The sequence below is a fragment of the Oryzias melastigma genome, linkage group LG24 (assembly GCF_002922805.2).
Source record: "Oryzias melastigma strain HK-1 linkage group LG24, ASM292280v2, whole genome shotgun sequence".
Lineage (NCBI taxonomy): Eukaryota > Metazoa > Chordata > Actinopteri > Beloniformes > Adrianichthyidae > Oryzias > Oryzias melastigma.
The window spans coordinates 8,109,307-8,132,751 of NC_050535.1; the positions used below are offsets into that span (position 1 = coordinate 8,109,307).

The following is a 23,445-nucleotide window of genomic DNA, read 5'->3' on the forward strand; positions in this document are numbered from 1 at the left end:
TGTTCTTCCCCCTGCATCCCACTCAGGGTGGTGCTCACCCACTTTGCAGGATGGTAGGTGCGGATCTCATAGTCCTGTGCCTGCAAAGAAAAAAAAACTAATTAATTTACAATTTTAACAATTGTATTTAGCAGGAATGACTGATATTTATGCATAAAGATGAATAATTTTGACATAAATACAAAACTAATTGAAAGAAATATACTGTAAAGAATGAAAAACACCTTAATAATTATTTTAAAATTAAATCATAAGGTTTCAACAACACAGAATGTACATCCAAAAACAGATTTTATAATAAATAATATATATTTTAGTATAAAAATGACATTATAGGTGATTCCAATAGAGTCACGGGATGTCTACTAAACATAAACCGTTAATGTATAATCAAAGTCACAGCAGTAACTTTTTACTGTTTACTTTTCTTGTTTGCTTCAAAGAAGTTTAGGCAAAAAAAGCACCAGGCCAAAGGTTCAAAAACCTTTAAAAAAATAGACTTATTGTGAAATATTTACCTTTTTCTCTCCTGCTGTAAATTTGGGATTCTGCAGTCCAGACGAGAATAAAACTTGTCCCACAGCTTTGAGCATGACTGGTCTGTTTATTTCTCAGGAGAAGATCTTGCTTTTTTTGATCACTCTGGTTTCCGAGCTACAGTGAAGTAAACAAACCGATCCAGCAGCAATTTTATTAGCTTAACTTTTAGTCTTTTTTAACTTAAAAAAACCATTGTAGGTCACAAAATAAACGAATTACAAAGACAATTTAGCCCAAATTACCTGGAAATAAGCGCGCGCGGTCCTCCTTCAGGGTGTTGCACTTGTTCGTGTTTTATGCAATGAACTTCCGGTTTCAAGAGGAAAACATGTAACTGTAGAATCTGATTGGTTAAGAGGTCACAACTTCACAATAAAAGCTCCGATTACATAGCAAGATTATATCATCACTCAAAGACACGCCTAGATATTTGTTTACCCCCGAATTAATTAAAAATATACCTAAAGAAGTTTTAAATGTTTATTATTTCTACATCTACACTCTTCATTTTTGTCGTAAACTAAATCCAGAATAAATTTTTGCAAAATTTCAGATTAAAAGCCCCGTGTTTCATCAAATATTCACTAAAATTAAAATAAAAATTCTGTTGCGGAACAAAACTACTTGCAATTTTAAAAATATTATAAATTAAATAAATTACAGAAACATTCTTTATCTACCCCCATTAATTTACACAATCAAGTTTTATGCTAAATATATTAAAAAAGTATTTGCAACTATCTTAAGACTTCAAATAAAAGACCATCCAGTAAAAATAGCCAAATGACTACCTTCAAATAAATAAAGGATTCCTTCTTTGAACAAATAGCAAATTTAATGAAAACAAAAACAAAAAAACCTGTTTCCCCCCAAAACTAATGTAACACAAAGTGAAAAACCAGGCTTTTACACTTCAACGAAAAGAGAAAAAGGGTTTTGCTCCTAATATGTGCATTAAACTGCATTTATTTGTTTATTTTTGTATTATTTACATCAGATTCTGAGGGGTCACCTAAAGCTAAAACATAGCATGTAAACATGAAAAAATTTAAAGCAAACTCCCAAATTAAAGTCAGTCACACTTTTCATAGCAGATGGAGTCTAAAGGGGAGATATCTGCTGTACATTTGAGCTGAAATGATGAGTCAGATGATGTTTGTTGGGTTCAGGAACATGAGTTTCAGGAGAAACTTCACTAACAGCAGGGATATAAGAAGCTACAGTGCTTTAAAAACGGTTGTATTTATCACTCTACCTGCTGTTAATAGTATGATCAACCAAGAAAAACCTAAGAATACAAAGAAGTCTACATGAACATGCACAGCAAAGCAGAAACAACAGCAGAGTTTTCTTGATCTTTCTGTTCGTTACACTCAAAGACTCGTGGAAAAAGTGAAAAGGCAGACCGGTTTTTCAACATATCTCTGCTACAACAGGCAACAAACCAATCCCCACGTCAGATTCAAACTCCTGCAGTCTTCACGGTGACTGAAGGAGATCGATAAAGATCAGAGATCGCTGATGTCAAAGTGAAATAAATGAACAGATTCTGAAGGTTTATGCGCTCCAGAACTAGTGTCCTCCGTCTTCAGGGTTGGTAATGTTGGTGGATGAAGGACAGCAGTTCGTCTTTGGACAGTTTCTCCGGGTCGATCCGGGTTTGGGAGTCGTGAACTATAACGCCGTCCACCCAGGCCCAGAAGAGACTCTCAGAATGGCAAACGCTAAAAGAAAAAAATATTTTTTTTCAATTACATGACATATTCTTTCCACAAATTGCAATTTAAAACTAGTAAATGAACAGTAGAGAGAGGGAGACGCACTGGAAAGGAGCTGCAGAGTTTGGCGGTAAATTATAAGTCGATTCTTTTGTGGTCTTGTTATAAAAGAACTTCTTCTTGGAGTTTTTACTGAACCCCATCGTCCACGGTTCTGCAGAGGAACAAATGGAAAAGAATCATCGTTAAGGTCCAAAACCCTGGAAGTGTTCCAGCAGATGTACAAACCGTTGAAGGTCTTGATGATGTAGAGGCCCGTGGGAAGGAAGTGGCGGTCATCTCTGCCGGTGTACGACAGGCGAGGGACGCCTCCCGAACTCTTCGTCACCTTCATCTCTAACCTAAACTCAAAAGATTTAAAGTTTTTCTTTTATAGAGATAAAAACCTTGTTAAGTAAAACGAGGATCAGTCTGTGAACATTTTTATAGGTTCATAAAAAATCAAAGATAAATTTACCGGACAAAGATTTTCTCCATTTCCTCCAGACGGTAAACTTCTTTCACTCTAATAAAAACAAATGTTAACAATTAATAAACAATTTGTCAGATTTGGATTCAAAAATAGTCTTTTCTGACTTGCAACCATAATTTTATGTTTGGAGTTGAAAAAGTTCTATATTTTTGTCCGTAAAGCTTTAAAATCAAAACATACAAATTGAATTTTAAGATTTTTATCATTTTTTATGATTTATTTAACAATGAATTAAACTTTTTAAGGATATTTTTTAACCAAAAAGAGTCATAAAAGCATTAATAATTTGATTTTATATTTTAATAATTTTATATTTTTGTCCCTAAAACTAAAAAAATCAATACATACAAACTGAATTTTAAGATCTTCAAACATTTTTTTATATTACAAAACATCAAATTTAAATGTTTAAGGATATTTTTTAATAAAATGAGTCATGCAGATGCATAAAAGCATTAATAATTTTATAAAAGTAAAACTTTTTGAGGCAAATCAGTGTTTTAGTTCATGATCAGGAGGGGAATTCTGAGAAAGTATTTGATCTAAGACATATTTAATGTTTAAATGTGTCTAATTTACAATAAGTGACACCTTGTGAAGTAATAAAGCTACTTTTACAACAATCCCATAATAACTGACCAGCTTTTATGACACTTAAGGTAGTTAAACTAAAATCTTCTACCAGCGTTTCTGAACTGCTTTAGAATGAACAAAGTACAGAGGTTAGACCAGAATTTGTGGAGTAAAAATTTAGAAAAAATAAATTCAGGATTCTGCCCTTAAACAACAAAGATTTAATGAATTTGTACGTTTTTAGAGCAGCAGATACCTGATGGGGTTCATGTCTGGTCGGCTGGGTTTGGCCACCGCCTTCACAAACTTCTCAGCCATTTGGATCCTGGGAAATACAAAAAGAAATGTGGATTTAAAAAAAAAAAAACATGTCCTTCTGGACTATCCAGTTCTCTAAATTCTGACATACTACTTCTTATGAATATTTTGCAGGATTATTTTTTAATCTACTCTAATTGGATCATTTATTTAAAAAAATGGTAATGACAAATTGTTCATTGTGGTCTATAACTTATTGCAGAGACTTCTGGGAAATTTCCAGAACACTAAATGTTAGATTTATAGTGTCACATTCACTACCGTTGATTGAAGTGCTGATCTCTGACGTCGGTGCCGTTCAGTATCAGCGCATCCATAACATGAACTGCATTGATTCTGCGCTGAGCTTTCCCCTGAGAAACACATAAAACATGTACAATTATATAAAAACTAGATCTATAAAGTTCCCGCAGTAAAAGCGTTTAAACAAAAGCTTTTCGTCCATCACCTCCCCCTTCAGCTCCTGCACGATCTCCACACTCAGGAGTGTATCTCTTGGCAGCTCCAGCTTAAAATTCTCCATCTTCTTCCATCGGAGAGGCATCTTCCCATTCCACGTGTAAATCTGAGACTTCTGCAACATTTCAATATAAAGCAGGGTGTGAAATATTTTCTAAATGTTTCTAGAAAAACTGAAAACAATCTGTTTTAAATTGTATGAGAGGCCGTATGAGACCTAATTCATTCTTGTTTTCACTCACTCATTAAGTCTTATACAACCTCTCATATAAAGTGGCTTAAATAACTTGGTGTTCGTCTTAATTTTTTTACTCACTTCATTTTTTATCTGTTTTATTATTTTTGTAATTTCATTTTTTGTTCTTATTTGCTCAATTTTTTTATTTTCCTTTTAGCCTAACGCCCTTTAGCACCAATATAAATAAAGTTTTATCGTTTCCATTTTATTTACTGAACTCTGTGTTTTAATGACAACAATCACGTCTTGTTTTTCATTATTTCTATTTATTTCCTGCATTTGACAAAGTAGGTGAAAAACTCACCCCCATTGCAAGCAGGAAGATCTGCTCTCCACCTCCAACGATGCACCTGTAGTCCAGGATGGAGCGCAGCTTCTCCAGCGTGCTGGAGCTGAGGGGGGTGAGTTTCGACTGGAACAGATTCACATCTGCGTTCTGAGGTGGAACAAATGAAGAGAAATTTAGCAAAATCCCAAACCCCATTCATTCTAAAATAAGCAGCCAGCTTTAGTGTGTGACCTCAGTGAGCTCATAAAACTTCGACTTTGGGTCTGATGAAGAAGGAGCCACTCTGGCTTTGTCTGGAACCTGAAAACACACACTTGTTAAATTTGAGCAAATTTAAATAATTTTCTTTAATAATCTTCTCCACTTACTCCCCAAAGCTTCAAGCACTCCTTCCGGATGTCAGCTTGCTTCGGCTCCGAGAGCGTCCTAAAGACATCAACAAAGTTACACATAAATATCAAAACAGGTAAACAAATGAGTGGATGTGCGACACTCACGGCTCGACGACAAACGCGTGGATTTTAGCCAAGGCCTTAATCTGGACCGCACAGAGGCTGCAACACAAGAAAGAGATGTTGTTTCCTTCCATCCATACAGACATAAAAACCACTTTAATCATTTGTACCTCTCATTAGAGCCGACCATGAACTGGTAGAAGTCTGGGTCGTCCTTTATGATATTTAGAGGCACCACTTCTGTGACGTCCGAGTCCGAGTTACGGAGTTGGTTGAGTTTAATGTTGACTCTGAACATGTAGTCTTTGACGGCGTCAGAACCGGGTTTCAGACCGCGACACACGACGTACCTGCAGGTGAAGCCAGACATCCGGGAAAACTCCTTTATGATCTCAGTTAAGAAAGGTTAATGATTAAAGATCCTGAGAACAAAAAAATGACCAAAACACTGTTTTAGCTCAACACAGCAAATATAAATCTATAAAATATTATAGTTTGATTATTTGTGACAATCTTTAGCACTTAAAACAGCAGCACTTTACAGTTTGAGTCTTTTGATCATTTTCAAGAGTTCCTTTTTTTAATTATTATAATGTTTTTTTTGTTTTGTTTTTTTACGGCAGCTGAAAATGCCCTTCCCTACTTATTTGTGGGTCGTTTTCTTGTGATATCCGATGATGAAGAATACGCTGTGGCGTCCCTCTCTCCCTTTCCCACACTGAGATGCTGAAACTTTACCTGTTTAAGTCTCTTTATTTGGTTGTTAACAACAAAAAAGTTGTTTTTAGTATATTTTTTGACTTATTAGTGGATCTACGCTCCAAAAATGCCTCATGCGTCTCCAAACAAACAGGTTGAATGACAGAACGCAGGGTCGACGAGTCTCTGCGTGGTGCGTTCACTGAGCTTCGGACATTAGCGGACCCAAACAGCCCAACTCAGTCCGCTGTAATACTTTTTTCACTTTATATAAAGCAGTTTTTCAGAAAAATGTCGATGAATTATAAACGGATCAGTTCTTCTGGTGTTTGACATTTTGCCTGATAAACTGCTTTGTTTTGTCCAGAGCTCAGTGAACGCACCAGGCAGAAAACGACAGCCCTGGTTTCTGGGATTCAACCTGCTGTCGGAGGTTTTTGGGAAAGAACCGACAGATTCCTGGGTTGATGAGCGTCACTGCCTGTCGAACACCAAAAGAACTGATCAATTTATTATCGATTACTTTAATTGTGCTGGATATTTTCTGTGAACAACTGTAAATTGCAGATAATTAAATGGCTAAAGTATATTATAGCGGAATGAGTTGGGATGTTTGGGTCCGCTAATGTCCAGAGCTCAGTGAACGCACCACGCAGAGATGCTTCTTATTGGAGACGGAATTAAAGCGTTTGAGAAGCGAAGATTCACAAATAAATAAAAAAACAGACTAAAAATCAACTTTGGTGAAGTGTTTTCTTATACTGTTTTTATTCCATCCATCCATTTTCCTGACCGCTTTGTCCCTTTTGGGGTCGCGGGGGCGCCGGAGCCTAACCCGGCTACTGAAGGGCGAAGGCAGGGTACACCCTGGACAGGTCGCCAGTCTGTCGCAGGGCCTCAATCACACACCCATTCACACCTAGGGGCAATTTAGAGTCACCAATCAACCTAAGAAGCATGTTTTTGGACGGTGGGGGGAAGCCGGAGTCCCCGGTGAAAACCCACGCATGCACGGGGAGAACATGCAAACTCCACACAGAAAGGTCCCAGCCGGGATTCGAACCGGGGCCTTCTCGCTGTGAGGCAAGAGCGCTAACCACTGCGCCACCGTGCAGCCTACTGTTTTTATTGCTAAACAAAAAATAAAGAGACTAAAAACAATTAATTTCTCATCTAGGAAGAAAACAATAAAAAAATTACAATAATAACATTTTAAAAAGTAGAGAGGCTGTTTTCAGCTTCCATAAAAATTTAAAAAATCATTTTCTAGGATATTTTTTCTAATTAATTAGAAATTCTTCTCAGAGTTGAGAGTGGCACTGTTGGCACGGAGCAACCCCGCCCCCACTTCCCTTCCCTGCCTTCCAGCGATGTATTTTCTACATCATAAACAAGCTATTTGACTTCATTAAAAACTTATTTGAATTCAGAAAACAGTCAAATTGAGCTTCTCGAGGTGTTACTTAAGGTTTGAAGTTGCATGAGTTCACCTCTCAGAGTTAGCGGGTCTGCTGGTGACGGGTTTGAACAGGGAGATCCTGTCGAAGCAGAGGTAGAGGAGGTAGACCAAACCCACGCTGAAGGGCGTGAAGAGGTCAAATGTCTTACAGACAAAATGACCACCTGAAGAAAAACACAAGATAATATTAAAAGTGCACAAATGCCATAAAAAAGCAGATAAATAACAGGTACCTGTCCTCAGAGTGGAGAGAGCAGTGAGGAACTGGCAGAGCAGCAGCTGTTTGCTCAGGATCTCCTGGAGGTTCTCTTGACCTTCAACAGAGAAACCCTAGAAGAGCCGAATTGACTTAAAATAAAAACTTTTCTGGATTTTTTTTTTAGAATATTTGAAGCAGAAGTTACCCCATCAGCCATGAGGAAATGCAGTCCTCTTCTCTCTGTACTTTCCATGATAAAGTTACGGAAGGCAGTGATGTTTTCAGGTCGAGTAATGTCCCCGTCGCCGTCGACTCCGTCCTCACCTGAGAAACACGATTCAATCAGCGATGATCACAATCATTCCTCTACTTCACACGAGTTAAAGTCAAGGCCCGGGGGCCGGATTTGGCCCTCCAGGTAATTCTATCCGGCCCTCCAGATAATTTTATTTTATTGTTATTAATGCCCTTATATCTTGTACTTATTTCTAACTTGTATAATTTTGACAAAATATATTTTTATGGAGAGTAAAATATTAAGTTATATAAGGTTTACATTAATTTACTTTGGAATAATATTCCTGTCTTTCTATTATTCATAATTATGTTAAAAATTTAAAGCTTTAAAATTGATATTCAGCTGTCTTTTAGGACTATATTGGCATTCACTAAGATTTTTTAGGCTAATATTTACATGCTAGCTGTTTTGGCTATTTTTTATTTTTATTTTTTTAGTTTGTTTTTAGGCTATTTAGGAGTTAAGCCAATATTTCAGCTACATGTTAGTTGTTTTGGCTAATTTGGGCCTTTTTTAGGCTATTTTTTTAAGTTTATCCATTTTTTCAACTAGCTGTTAGGACTAATTCATACTTTTTTAATAGGTTTTTTAGGCTGTTTTGGAGTTAGGCCAATATTTACATGCTAGCTATTTTGGGTAATTTAGACTTTCTTCAGTTTTTAGGCTATTTAGGAGTTAAGCTAATATTTCAGCTACGTGTTAGTTGTTTTAGCTAATTTGGGCATTTTTTTAGGCTATTTTTGATGTTTAGCTATTGTTTTAGCTACATGCTAGCTGTTATGGCCAATTTAGGCTTTTTTTCAGTTTTCAGGCTATTTGGGAGTTAAGCTAATATTTCAGCTACATGCTAGTGGCTTAGGCTAATTTAGGCTTTTTTAATTTTTCTGGCTGTTTTTAAATTTAGCTATTTTTTTCAGCTAAATACTAGCTGTTATGACTAATTTAGAGTTTGTATAGGCTTTTTTAGGCTGTTTTGGAGTTAGGCTAATATTTACATGCTAGCTGTTTTGGCTAATTTAGACTTTTTTCAGTTTTTAGGATATTTGGGAGTTTAGCTAATATTTCAGCGACATGCTAGCTGTTTTGGCTAACTTAAGTTTTTTATTTTAGATTAATTTGGCATTTAGCTAATATTTTAGCATCTTCAGCTATCAGCATCAGTATCTTCAGCGGCCAAATTCAGCTTACAGCATTCACACTAGCATTATCACAGGTAATCCTACAAATCTAGTTCGTAATTATGTTAAAAAGTTACAGTTTTAAAGTTTTAAACATTTAGTTTTAGAGTGTTCAATAAATGTTTATCCTGTTTGGCCCGCGACCTAAGGTGTGTTTTGGATTTTGGCCCCTTGTGTGATCGAGTTTGACACTACTGCTCTACTTGCTGGTTTTTTACACTACCGTAGTAAGGCTCAAACAGCTCGCTCGGAGCCGCATAGAAATCCTCCAGCTTGAAGTCGCAGGGTCCTTTCAACGTCATTCCAAACCCTTTGGCGTGCCAGCGCCTCCTCCACAGGATGTATTCCGAGAAGCCTCCAGGCCCCGCGCAGACGTCCCCAAAGTACAGCAGCTCGCCTTCACGGTCCTTCGTCAGAGATTTCTACACAACGAGAGACGTTACCTCTGTGTGTGTTGCACTACAGGACAGTTCAGCGCACAGCAGATCCCACTCACCCCTTGGGAGTCCTTCGGGTTGGTGAACATGCTGTCGAAGCAGAAGTCGATGTTGGCCATCTTCATGGCTGCTCTGAACACACAGCAGGTCAACAAATGTTGAAACTTAGCACAAAAGTTAGAGCTCAACTTCCTGTTATTAAATGTCGATTCTGTTCTCATCTTTAGACTTCAAATAACCCAGGAGTTATGTCCTAAAATTAACCCACAATAGGTGAAATTTACAAAGTAGAACTGATGTTTTAATCCCCTTTTGTCAGACAGACATAAACATTTTCATACTTTTCTCCCTTGATTTAACTTAAAGTCCAAACCTTTGCAGAACAGAATGAAAAAAAAAGCTGAATGCAATTTAAGATTTATATAAATATGTACAGAAAACAAGACGCAGAGGAGCTTGATTTACAAAGTCAAAATGCATGAAAAAAAATCTGTGAACCAGCAAAAGATAAAGCGCGATATGACGAGGAAACACTGCTCTGCTAAACCTCTGACCTGTTGAGGAAGATGCCTCCCCTGATGGTCTCGTAAGGGTTGGAGCGTGTCCGTGCTCGTCTCATCTCCTCGCCCTCCAAGTCATCAAAAACGGACTGAAAAGCCGAACACAAAAATGTGACTCCTGAGTGGAGCTATTAGAGAATCACTAACAAATTTTTCAATGTTATTAGACAAATTCAAGAAAAAAATTCAACATATTTTTATATTATTTTTTTTTTGTCCTGTCAAATTTTTAGACCAACCTTGCATCTTAGCAGAGTGTGCAGGAGATCTTCAGCACAAAACTCAGTTTCATCTTCGATTTTCAGTTTTCTCTGCAGACAGAAAATGCAGGCCTTGCATCACTGAGGGCGTTTGGCGTTACGCTGCTGTCTGAGCGGGTTATTTACCGGCCCCAGAGTCATCCAGTCTCTGAGCTCATCTGCATCCGGCATCTCTGTAGTGCATTCTGGGAACCACTGCACGGTTTCCATGGCGCTGGGCTGTGCAAACAAATGACGACAGAGAAGATAAAGACTAAAACTAAAACTTTAAGTGGTTCATTTTTTTTTCTGTTATTGACCTCCGGTTCATCCCTCCAGTCAATGTTGAGCTCTCCCTGGAAACCCTGAAGTGTGAGGCCGAGACCTCTTCTGCCTCGCTGGGTCGAAGCCTCCACGATCTCCTTACGTCCTTGGCCGAACTTTCCCAAACCTTCACCTTCTCTGAAGCCCATCTTGGCCTAGAAAGTTACAGAGAAATCGAGTTATTATGCTGAAAAGTTTTATTTTTTTTCCAGTTTATCTTAACTTTTTATATAAAAATTAAATGCTTTCCATCTATTTAATAATAGAAGCAACATACAACTTTAAATTCTAAATCTCATTTTGAACTATAACTAAAAACACCAAAATTTTTGAAAACTAAAAAAAAAAATGCAGCTTGAAAAACCAAGCTCGCTGATTGTGAGTTCTTACCATGAGCTTCTGCGACACGCTGTTGTACATAGAAAACTGTGAGGAGCTCTGATTGGGGTCATCTGAGGGCGAGACGGGGTGTGAGGACAACCCCGGCCGGTAATCCTCCGGGTCACTGAGGGACTCATTTTGGCTGACGTCTACGAATAGTTTGAAAATACAATATTAGAGGATTTTGAATGTGCCATGAAATAACAGAAAAAAAGCATATCACATTAAATCACAAAAATAGTCAACATCTGAATTAAAGAATAATCTAAGTTTGTGTTTTTTCAAAGGTTTTTAGAAGGGCTTTTAAATATTGTTCAAACTTGTGTTTTAAAGCAGCGCACAGAGAGACGTCCTCTTTTATGCTTTTTATTTAAAAACTCTTGAAACAGAGAAAAAACATTTAAATTTCTTTGATTTTTGGCTGCTCAATTTTAGCGATTGCCTCAATCCTTCATCTCCATCTAATAATCATATCCTCTACATCTTCCTTTTTCACATCAACCACCCTCATGTCCTCCACAACATCCATAAACCTCCTACTTGGTCTTCCTCTAGATCAGGGATGTCCAAAGTCAGTCCCAGAGGGCCGGTGTCCTACATGTTTTTGACCAACCTGCCATTGAAGCTCCTTATAGGCCAAACAAGTAATCAGCAGCAGAAAAAGAAGACAATATTTCTGGAAAACCAGCAGGGGACTGACTTTGGACACTCCTGCTCTAAGGCCTATTTTCTGGTAGCTCCAACCTCAGCATCCTTTTACCAACATCATCATCCTCTCAACATGTCAGCCTGTCCATCACCTTAGCAAACAAGAACGTGTTCCCTGATGCAGTCCCTCCTCTGTCACACCTATAGCACATCCCTCCACTGTCTTCAAGCTCTCATCTATGCCTTGAACAACTCAAAAGGTACTTCTCTGCTACTCCAAGCTTCCTCCTCCAAACCACAGCTCCTCTTCGTGTATAAAGTCATAGACTTTCTTTAGATCTGCAAAAACACGATGCAGCTCCTTCACCAAAAAACATCCTCCAAGCATCTGTGGTTCTAATTCTTCACACAAATCCAAACTGTTGTTCACTCTGACTTCAGTTTACTCTTTCCCATGACTTCATTGTGTCACTCATTAGTTCTTCTCCTTCTTTTCTTTAGTCATCAACTCTTCTAAGTTTTCCTTCCATCACACTTGTAGATGATTAACATGTTTTCCATACTTCAACAAAAGCAGATAAATGTGTAAGCATATTAATGTAACAAAGCTAACAATAAATATATATACTATGATGTATTATTTCTGTTTCTTTAGTAAACAATAATTTGTTTACCTTGAGCGGGTTGTGACTCTTCATCTGAACTGCTGTCATCAAGACATCTCTTTTTCCCGTGCAGCAGAGTAAGCGCTGCATCATTTCTTCTTTTCATTGTTACTAAAAAAAAAATAATAATAATAAAATCAGAAAAAAATAGAAATGACATTGGAAGCACTTTAATAGTACTGTCATTAGCAGATACTTTCTGTTAGAAAACAGGGTTTTATGTTATATGACTGCACTTTATCAACCTAGAACATACGTGTATTATATTTATAACTTTGTTTACACTTATTTTCCTTGTAAATTGTCTAAAACGGATGGCTTTTGTGGAAAATCACAATCTACATGAGGTTTTTTTTTTCTAAAGGGGTCCATAATCTTGTTAGAAAAAAAGGAATAAACTATAAACATAGACATGTAAGAGTATATTTAACAAAAAGCTTATGAGAATTTCTTTAGTAGATGGTCCTATAAGTAGTAACTTGTAGCCTAAATCCATACAATAAAGTCGTTTTTCACCAACTTAAATCATACCTATGATGATGCAATAGTTAAAGGGGGTTATTTGTTTTAATTCGTTTAAATATGAAAAAGAGATTAAAAGAAATATCTAAAGCAGAAACATTACCTATTTGTTATGATACAAATAAGTTGTAGTCAGGCCCATGACAGTTTTAAAAGACTATTTGAGCAGAATAAGCCGGTGTGAGTGAATAAACTCCGGTGGGTCGGGCCGTCGATGTTTCCGCAGAAACGAAACTGCGCAGCTTCGGCGACAAGAAAGTGTTTGTTTTTTATCCAGTACTCTCACATAAACTCCCGATCTTCTGTTAGGAAACAAGGCCAGCCGAACCCCGCGTCCACTAATGCTGTGAAAAAGTTACGCTACATTTTTATTTGCAAAAAACTTTTGTGGAATAAACAGTGTTTACAGAATCAGAGAAGCTAAAAGGACTAGCTTGCTGCTGTGCTGCATACAAAGGTCCTTCGATCTGACGGCGCTCAGTGATGACGTCACGGGACGTTGAGTCAAGTGCCATTTCAAAAATAATTTAGCTTTGTTTATTGTAAATAATACAATTTAATACAATTATAGCATTTATTTATTTATGTCTGGCCAATATTCATGCAAGTTATACGTTTATTTATTCATTTGTTTTTATTTAAATGACATTTCATTTTGTAATTATTTGGTTTTAATTAGATTAATCCAGAGGTTAATATTGACAGCTAAAAACCCTGAAGAGGATAGCTGAAAACACTGAAATTGATAGCTGAAATCATTGAAGCTAATAGCTGAAAACGCTGAATCTGATGGTCAGTCAAAATTAGTCCAAAAATAAATGAACAAAAAAAAATAGCTAAACTTCACAAAAAAAGTTTTTTAAAAATTTGCCAAAATAGCTAGCATGTAGTTGAAATATTAGCTAAACTCCCAAACAGTCTAAAATACTAAAATAAAAAGCCCAAATTAGCCATAACAGCTACAATGTCACTGAAATATGAACTAAACTACAAAAAAGCAAAAAAAAAAAAAACAGAAAAAAGCCTAAAGTAGCCAAAACAGCTAGCATTTTGCTTAACTATTAGCTAAACTCCAAAATGGACAAAAAAAAAGCTTAGATTTGCCTTGACTTTGACACATGTGGATTATTCTAAAGGTGTATTGCATAAACTCCCCCCTCCTACTTATTAGGCACTTTTGGTGACACACTATTGTGACGTGCAATATAAATGGAACAAATTCTGTAAATATACAATTAAGCTAAATATTCCATAAAGTCACAAACATTTTCTTTGTTTAAGGTTCTTTTCTTTTTTAAATCATGTAACTTTAGTTTTTTGTCTTTATACTGTGTTGAAGTCAAAACTCCCAAGATAGAGTAGAATATCATATTTTGCACACTGTATTTGGACTGTTCCCACATATGTTTAAGTTTGCTATGCGGTAAATGTGGATGCTGCAAAGCTGTAACACCTATTTCAAATAAGCACTTCCCTCAGTTTCTTTTTTTAAACCAGAGGTTTGCACCTGATAAATATGTAAAGAAGACTTATCTTTGAAATTTTTAAATTTTATTGCATGGCAAACAAAACAGGAAAGAAAGATAATAAAAGAACTCAAGAAATGAGTCTGTCAATCAGTTGAAACTGGAATCAGATGACATGCAGGTCAGGACATAAGCTTTATATGTTCCCCTTTTTTGTGCCAGCAGACGTCTGTGCCAGAATCCTGAGTACCGCTGCCATCGACGACCTTTAATCGCCCGTAATTGATAAAACTACTTAAGACTGACCCAGCAGACGTCATAAGGCTCCTGTTTGACATCCTTTGACGAGATGATGTGTTTCTTCACCTCATAATTGATTGTCAAAAGACTTCAGTAGACGTCTCACAAGTTTAATCCAATGGACCTGCAGTGACTCTGCTAATCCACCGCTGACATAAATAGAGGTGCACACAAAGACACAGATGTGCCATGTGATCAGCTTACACAACAAAGCCAAGGCTTTATATATTCCTGTGGAGATTAGATTCCCTCAGAGGAGCTCAGTGCAGGTGTGCGTTGGTACCTGGGTGTCTCTGGAAACAGGAGAGAGGTGGACTAAGGAGGCTCCAGAGACAAAGAAGCAAAAAGCGACAAAGTTGTGTGGCAGAAAAAATGTTTTTCCGCATCCCTCGACTGACCCCTGGATACATCAGATACCTTCAGGTTAGTAGGAAGCTGTTTGGTGCCTATTTTGTTTTGATTTTTTTGATCGAGCAGCAAAAGAAATTCAACATTTATGATTAAAAGTTGTTTTTTTAAGTGTGTGTTTTTACCAAAAAAATCTTTTTTCAGTGATATTTGATGTTTATTTTCACTTCAAATGATGCCTGAGATTGAAAGCTGGCAGAAAACAACATAACTAATTGGAGATTCCAGCAGTTTTATACGTTTTTTTGCCTCCAAGATGAATGCCGTCTGGATATCCTAAACAAAAAACATATGAAACACAAATGCAGTGACTTGGCTAACTATTATGAAGAACTTTTTGGCATTTTTAACTGTAAATTGGGTTTAAAACGTGCAAAAATCCTTATATAAGTTTATAGAAGCAAATCCAAAATTGCATTTCACGAGTTATTTCTGTGTGGAAACAGTGCAAATTTATTTATTATGAAAATTGAAGCCTTTTTAATCACAAATGAATGAAATAACAAAAGTTTGATTTTTTTCTTGTGGAATTTTCCTTTTTCAAAACAGAATTTAAACCATATTCTGCTTGATTTTGGTAAAAAAGATTAAAAATAACAGAATTTGCATCTGGCTTTAGGTCATGTCTTGGATTGGCGCTAAGCTCTAAGATGACTTCAAATCCTGACTCGACTGAAACAAAGAATTAACCATGGGTTGGTTGACTATAAACTCAAACTTGACAAAAATGGAAATTTTAGCCAGGCTCTTCCCATATGGAAAGACCCTTGCTGGGATGAGACAGGTGTGTGGCCACAGTCAAGTCTCCAACAATACTTTCAAAATAAAAGTACTGATCAGTTGTTTGTCTTTCAGACTCAGGCAGCTCAGACTGTACTGCAGAGCCGCGAGGGTCCTGCCACGCCGCGTATGGCCATCCTGCTCGGCCTCATGGGGGTCGGCATGTCCGGCTACAGCTCCCGCCAACTCACGCTGCACTACAAGCCATCAAGGAACCTCTTCAGATGAGACCAAGAGTCACATTTGAAAACACATTTCCTGGATTGTGGATTTAAAAATGTTTTTTATAACTTTTTTTTCTTAGCTAGGTTGAAAGATTAACAAGTAGCCTCTACTCAAGACCGAAAAAGTATAAAAAACTAATAGAAGTGATGCTTTCAGACTCCCATGTGTGCTTTAATTTGAAATCCCATTCATGTGGTTCAGGTTCTTGTATTTTATTGTCTGAGTTGAGGAGGTCGTTGCCTTGTAAAAGCTATAAGCAAAAGCTTCTGTTCAGAAAGTGCAGTATTTGTATTTAACTAAAAAGTGTTCAGCAGAAAGGCAGCTGTTTCTTTTTGAGCTTGGCAGATGTTGCACTTGGACCACATGTCCCACCCCTCCTTATCCCGTGCCTTATCATGGGAGTATATTGGCCCCGGACGACTATTTCCTTGCGACATTCATCCCATTTTAGTGATTTTCTCGAGTGCATCAGCTGTGCTTAAAGACAGCTTCAAGGAATCGGCTCCAAAATCCTTCATCTTTTAATCATCCCCTTGTGCTCCGGTCTTTTTCATTATGTAACTGAAGTCATTTACTTTGAAAACTTGAGAATCTCAGGAAAAAATATCAGTTGAGATATAAAAAAAAAATGCAACTTTTGCACTTTTGTTTTGTACATAACCTGTAAATAAAGAATAAAGACGCACGTGTCACTTGGATGCTGCATGAGATTAGTAGTGCAGGACATGGAGTGCGACCAGCTTGTGTTGTGCGCTGGACTGGGTGACGTCCAGCTGGATTGAGGCGCAGCACCGCTGTGATGTTGTCAGGCACAGGGGCCAGGACAGCCACCCTGGACACCACCTGGATCAACATGTCAATCCGCCCGGATCTCTCCCAGTTGCACTGATTTGTCAAAACGCTTTTTTAGATAAATGACCACTTTGGTCTCCTAACATGCTGTGTTTGTTTTAATTTTATGACTTTATATTAATAGCTTTGACAGCACATGAATGTATTAAGAAAACTTTGTGTTTCATCACATCCCTGAAAAAGGGAATCAGAAGTTTGAATATTTAGGAAAGATTAGCCATAAAAAACAGGTCACAAGACAAGAGCAGTGATGTATTAATCCCCTTCTTGATCCTCTTAAGATAAAAGTCTTATTTTGAGACCAGCTTACTCTTGAAGGTCAGGGATGAGTGTCAACAAATGCATTTAGGATGTTTTAGAAGCTAGAAGATGTTGCACATCATTGATTTGATGGAATTTAGATGAGATGTAAAGAAGAAAACTGCGACATTGTGAGGTTGTAAAGTCTTCTTTATTGATAATAATTGTGTTTTAGCAACTTCTTAATGTTTTTAGATATATTTCAGGTTGTCACATTATATAAATGTAATGTAAGTTTCTGTAAATATTAATAAAAGTGGTCTAACCGTGGTTTTGACTGGAGATTTTTTAAGAAAAATAACAAAAAAAAAGAAAATAGGTTTGCTTTTTGTTTTACACTAGATGTCAGCACAGATACATTTTTGGATTTTTTTTTTCCCCGAACCCAGAAAGAACTCTATTCTCAGTCGAATGCAATCAGTTTGACCAAATTATAAGACAAACTCTTCGAAAAAAATTGTTTTATCCTACAAAATTATGAAAATTATTGTTTAATGCATATGTGTCAAAGTCAAGGCCCTCCAGATAATTTTATTTTATTGTTATTAATGGCCCAATGTTGATGATTACGCTTATTTCTAACTTGTATAATTTTGACAAAATATATATTTTATGAAGAGTAAAATATTGAACGTTTTTTAAGGTTTAAGTTGATTTATTCTGGAATAATATCCCTGCCTTTTTATTATTCATATTTATGTTAAAAAGTTACAGTTTTCAAGTTTTTTTTTTAAATTTGCATTCTTTTTTGGACTATTTTGGTATTTATTAAGACTTTTTAGGCTATTTTGGAGTTTAGTTAATAATTCAGCTACATGCTAGCTGTTTTGGCTAATTTGGGATTTTTTTCAGTGTTTTTTTTTTTGTGTTCATTTTGGAGTTTAGCTAATATCACAGCTACATGCTAACTGTTTTGGCTAATTTAGGCTTTTTTCAGTTTTTAGGCTATTTTGAAGTTTAGCATTCGTCTTCAGCTACATGCTAGCTGTTTTGAGTAACCTAAGGTTTTTTTTTTTTTTTTTTTTTAGGCTGTTTTGGAATTAAGCTACTGTTTCAGCTAGATGCTACATGCTAGCTGTTTTGGCTAATTTAGGCTTTTTGGGGTTTTTTTTTAGGCTAACTTGGCATTTAGCTATTTTGAATGGCTATCAACTTCAGTATTTTCAGCTATCAATTTCAGCATCTTCAACTATCAGCACTAGCATCTTCAGCGGCCAAATTCAGCTTACGGCATTCACACTAGCATTATCGCAGGTAATGCTATATATCTAGTTCATAAATATGTTTAAAAGTTACGATTTTAAAGTTTAAAAAATGTAGTTTTAGTATGTTCAATATATGTTTATCCTGTTTGGCCCGCGACCTAAGGTGTGTTTTAGATTTTGGCCCCATTGAGTTTAACACCGCTGGTTTAATGATTTCCACTAACATATCCAGCACCTATGAATGCTGAGACCTCGCGATATGACCCACTTACAGATGTAAGCTGCTTTGGAAAAGATCCCAAATGTATCTGAGCAGCAGCCGGTCAGGTGTTACAGTTATTCCACCGACAGATTAGATTTGAGCTCCACAAAGAAACAGACTGTAAACCAAACCCTCCATTCAACCTGTAAATTTGACTCTCACACATGTTATGCTGAATAAAACAGACCCGTCGGGGTTTTTTTTTTTTTTTTTCCTAAAGTTTCCAGCCTCAAGTAACTGTGGAGTTGAGGAAAAAACCCAGTTTCTTACAGATCCACACTCTCTCCACAAACACACACAGAGGCTCTTTGTGTGTTGGCTTTAGGGTTTCCTCCTCAAAAGGATCTTGTTACCTTACAGGCAACAAACAAAGAGGTGAATGTCTGCTCCACCCAAAAGATATTTAAGGAGGATTCCAGAAAATATGTAAAAAAATTATATCAGTTTGTACTTTTTTTATTCTGTTCCAAAATGTTTTCTTTATTGTGGCCCACCCTCTTTTGTTGCTTTGTACTGAGATAATATTTTAGGTCGCTGTTTTTGGACTTCACACAGTGAACGCTGAATCTCTGTGGTGGAACTTGTTTTTCTGGTGGGGTTTAGGAGGAGTGTGGGAAAAAATCGATTTGACGATATATCACGATATTTCATTTGGTGATACTTGTATCAATTTAAAATGTTGACGATATTTCATTAATTATTAATGATCAAATGTAGTTCAGCGTCACTTAAACCAACTTTACTACAATTTATTTCCACAATCCATTTTTTTTCTAATATTGAACAAATATTTCTTAATTTACCAAAAGAAAAGCTGCATGAATTTGCTTGGTTAAAAGAAAATTGTACATGATAGTGTTGTGATCATTACATAAAATTATATTTTTACTCTTTTATTAATATAAAAGGTGCATTTCTATTCAGCTAGAGTTTTTTAAGTCATACACTTTAAAGTAAAGTGTGAAAAATGTTCTGGTACAGTCTTGAGATATATCGAGATACGAATCGTATCGCTAAACTCTTGCCAATACACACCCCTAGTGAAGATGGATATCACAATAAAATTTAAAAAAAGATGAAAAATGATTTATGCATAAAGGATTAGCTCGGTAGTGGCTTCCCTGTTACCCTGAAAGGGAAATAGCAAGTCAAGAATTCGGATCGATGGTTGTAAAAAAAGCATTTTTCTTATTTGTACACTTTATTTATCAAATCAGAGATCATGAAACTTTAAATCAAATGTACATATAGCAACATATTCATAAATTCTTTCAGTTTTCTGTAAATATTCAGAAGAATATTTACATTTTCCTTCATTAATTAAACAAAAACTGGTGATTTATGTTGCGTTCTCATTAATTTAATCACTTCTTTTACAATTTTTAAACTATGATTTTATCACATTTAATCTTAATTGCTTTAATTATATTTTTCCTTGAGAATTAAACACATTTTACAATATTTTCAGCTTTGAATAACTCAAAAAAGGTCTTAAAGAAGGCAAATTAAAAAGAAAAAACTGTACTAAAAAAGCCTGCAGGCTAATAAAGCGCAACCACATTTTTCTTCTTTAGTCTTGGCTCTCGTTTATGGACTGACAGTGGAAAAAAGTGTGTGATCCAACCTGCCAACATGTCCCGAAACTCTGAAGAGGGAATGTTTATGCCTAAACAGTCTTTTTTTAGGTCCAGTTGTTGAGCTGTGACACAAAGTTACCTCGTTGTGTTCTTAAGCAGGCGGCGGACATAAAACTAAAGCTGTCCGGTACGAACGCAGCCTAAAAAGGATAAACAGATTAGCAACTGTCTTAAAGTTAAATCATTGGTTGCTTTTGCTTTAAAGCCTTTATAAGTGTCCAAGTTTGAACTTATTTCCTACTAAATATTAAAGTGGCAAAACTAAAACTATTAGATGAGAAGAAATTGTTGATTTGACATTCTCTGCTTTGACAGTTTTGTACCCAAAGATAATCTACTCCAAATTATCTTAATCTGAATAAACTGTTCTTTCTTAAATTAAAAACGTCCTTTTATCAAAGCTGTAAAAGTTTGGAAGTTATCACAAACAAAGTGTTCCTCGCTGGAATCTCAGAAGAACATCTTCGTCCGCTTGAACATAATTAAAGCTTTAATCTCCGTTCCTGGCTAACAAGTGCTGATTTGATGACCCGATAATCTCATCAGACAATTGCTGAGTCACAGTTAATCTCTGTTAAGACTTTCTGTTTGACATCAAACGCCACGAACACAGGACGTTAGAACAAAGAAGTCCTGGGTGACAACTGTTCATCTGGACCTTATAACAAAGTACAAGACAATAAAATAGATTTTTTTTGTTTGTTTTACATAAAAAGTGTCAGCGAGTCACACGTTTGACTTATTTTTTCTCTAGCTGAAACTTACACACATGATTGATTTAACAAGTTTTTGTTTACTTTCAAATAGCAGAAAAAAAAAAAAACATTTCCGAATATTGGAATGAGAAGAATTGTTGATAAAGTTAATATTTTGGGTTAGGAATTACAGGTATGCAGCGGAACATGCTGATACAGCAAGAATGAAGCAATAGTGTTCCTCATTTTACTCTTTTTAGGAGTCATAAACTTTTTTTGTCAGAAATTGAATTGATTTTTAAAAATGGGAGTAATCAATAAATTAGGATTTATTTTTCAAAATTCTATTTGTTCATTTCTTTGTTTTATTTTCAGCTCTTTTTTTCAGTTCAAGTCTTTTTGCTTTCTTTGAATGTTATTTAAAGATCACACCTTTACCGTTTCTTTTGATTGTTTCTTTTAATGTTTTATCCAGAATCTTTATTATCATTTATGCAGAGCAAAATGAAATTCCTGCCAGCAGCTCTTTGCTAAAAAATTTAAAGACAGAAAAAAATAAAATTGATGTAAAGCACTTTGAATTATCTCTGTGCATAAAATGTGGTATACAAATAAACTTATTTGTCTTCTGCTATTAAAAGAGAAAATTCCCTTACATTTTTCTTTTTTTTCAGTTGATATTAAATTATAGTAATTTTGGAGCTGAAGTGGTTTGATGTCAACAAATGTGACATTTTAACCCATCAAATCATTAATTTATACAAATATTAACTTACAGGCGGCTTGAAAAATGTGAAAATAGCTTTAGAGAAACACCAATTGATGGATTTAATGAATCAATATTGTGTTTTTATGAATAAAAATTGACAGAATTGTGGTAAATGTATTATTTTTTTGGCAGTATGAAAATTTAACTTGTGTAAAGTTTGTTTTTTTAATGTTTTTTTCACTTTGCAGTAAAAAATAAAATCCAAAAACGTTTTTTTTATTTATTTATTTATTTTTTTAATAAATACCACATATTTTACATAAACCTAATAGAAAATGATCCATGCTACATTGACTCAGTTCAAGGTCTAGATCAGCTGTTTGCTCCATGTGAGGCTGGAAAACCAGTTTGGATAATCCCAGCTGTGTCACTTTATGACAGTTTGACCCCATAAGTCTTGACTTGCCCTCTGACAGATCAGAAGAGCTGACGTAAGTCATTGATTTATCCTTCTAAAGCCTTTTTGGGCTCTTATCCGGCTGTAATTTGTGAATCAGGACTGTCATAAATATCAATATGTCCTTTATTACACGCATTCATGATCAAATTAATTCATCTCTGGTAGCTTAGGGGTAAGAAATAGATATTTAATATTTAAATATTAACTTTTTTAGTCTCATTTCTACTTATTTTCACTTGTTTCACTTAATTTCAGCTTTTGGGCCACAATTTTCAATTACTTTTTTGTTGATGGCATTGCTTAAATTTAACACTTTGTGCCATATATTTATTTTCCAAATAGAATCAATATTTAAAGTACATTTAAAATTAAAATTAGCTAAAAATGAACTCCTATCTACTGTCAAGTGCAAAAACTACACTTAATTAGACAATGGACAATTACAAACTCGGTGTATTCAATTTAAAGAATTTACAATCTGTTTTTTTTAATTAAAGTTTTTACCAGATGCTTTTCTAGTTTTGATATTCAGCATTTATTCCAAACATGTACAATGTAAACATCCGAGCAGCTGACTAAGTGATGACCTGGAGGTCAAGGGTCACTGACCTCATTGACTTGTGATGGGAATGTCCTCACAGGCAGTCATGGTTTCTATCAGCTCCCCCTGATAACGGGGTTTACAAAACAAACTGATAAAAACTGGATTGGAAGAGTGTAGTTGCTCTTAAATGTAATGAAATTCTTGTAAGAGTAAATATAGATAAGTCTAAAGCAGAAAGAAACCGTTTCGTATTTTCCCGTACAAGATTTAAGAACTTACCCCGCCCCCTCTCTCCTGGACCGGCCGTATAATGTGGACATTGAAGCGGGTCTTTAAGGATCATTGAATCAGGTGAGTGGTCTTAACTGGAGCTGAACCGTGGCTATTTTCGATCAGCCCACCAGCATAATGTGTTATTTGTTTCCGCTGGCGTCAGAGGCCTCCGAGAGAGCGGGACAGATTTAGTTTGCAGACCGGCACTGTGTAATTTATACATGGAGGCCGTGTGTGTGAATATATGTGATGAGTCTTTGAAAATCTGTTTTTTTTGGTTAAAAAGTCTTAAAAAACCACCCTCAAAATTGATGAAACATCAAAAATATCAAAATGTTTTGGTTAAAAATTCAAAGGTTAAATTTATAAAGACATTTAATTAAACTCAGAATAAGAGTTTTAGGGGAAATACCCAATAGGGGCGGAGCTAGAACAGATCACAACAAATAAAATTATCAAAAAATTATATTTTTAACAATTTAATTACTTTTTATTGTTGTTCTTTTTTTAAATATGTTTTTTTTATTATTGTTTTAACACCCAATGAAGCTTTGTATTGATGATTTCAAGATTTTTCTCAATAATTAGATCAAAAATT

The 23,445-nt window shown here is 35.7% G+C and overlaps 2 protein-coding genes across 3 annotated transcripts in view; both read right to left on the reverse strand.

Moving 5' to 3' along the window:
- The window catches only part of hebp2 (heme binding protein 2), a 3,223-nt gene extending 2,283 nt beyond the window's left edge, over window positions 1-940 (reverse strand). Inside the window, exons 1-2 of the mRNA XM_024291890.1 lie at window positions 783-940; window positions 519-654 (exon numbers count right to left, since the gene is read on the reverse strand). Coding sequence (XP_024147658.1) covers window positions 519-593 — 75 coding nt within the window. The 5' untranslated portion in view covers window positions 594-654; window positions 783-940. The remainder of the gene's footprint in view (window positions 1-518; window positions 655-782) is intronic.
- A 416-nt stretch (window positions 941-1,356) lies between these two features.
- cmtr1 (cap methyltransferase 1) lies at window positions 1,357-13,211 on the reverse strand. 2 transcript variants are annotated; one of them, XM_024291515.2, is made up of 24 exons: window positions 12,835-13,211; window positions 12,219-12,320; window positions 10,906-11,045; window positions 10,512-10,670; window positions 10,339-10,431; window positions 10,192-10,263; window positions 9,947-10,041; window positions 9,452-9,524; window positions 9,179-9,377; window positions 7,685-7,803; window positions 7,514-7,610; window positions 7,312-7,444; window positions 5,293-5,472; window positions 5,165-5,221; window positions 5,036-5,093; window positions 4,899-4,967; window positions 4,683-4,814; window positions 4,130-4,255; window positions 3,943-4,034; window positions 3,620-3,688; window positions 2,776-2,823; window positions 2,547-2,659; window positions 2,364-2,472; window positions 1,357-2,264 (listed from the first exon to the last, which is right to left on the reverse strand). In XM_024291515.2, the coding sequence occupies exons 2-24, from the start codon at window positions 12,313-12,315 to the stop codon at window positions 2,129-2,131; spliced, it is 2,466 nt and encodes an 821-aa protein (XP_024147283.1). In that variant the 5' UTR covers window positions 12,316-12,320; window positions 12,835-13,211; the 3' UTR covers window positions 1,357-2,128. The 2 variants fall into 2 exon arrangements, with proteins under 2 accessions (XP_024147283.1, XP_024147284.1); XM_024291516.2 differs by having other exon boundaries at window positions 13,018-13,195.
- Between the last annotated feature and the right edge of the window lie 10,234 nt (window positions 13,212-23,445).

Bases quoted from the DNA above. Each gene is read 5' to 3' on its own strand.
- cmtr1 (XM_024291515.2), bottom strand. From the start codon at position 12,315: ATGAAAAGAAGAAATGATGCAGCGCTTACTCTGCTGCACGGGAAAAAG. The intron at 5,473-7,311 runs GTGAACTCATGC...CTTCACCTGCAG, and splicing joins AGACCCGCTAACTCTGAGAG to GTACGTCGTGTGTCGCGGTC. The intron at 5,094-5,164 runs GTGAGTGTCGCA...TGATGTCTTTAG, and splicing joins CACGCGTTTGTCGTCGAGCC to GACGCTCTCGGAGCCGAAGC.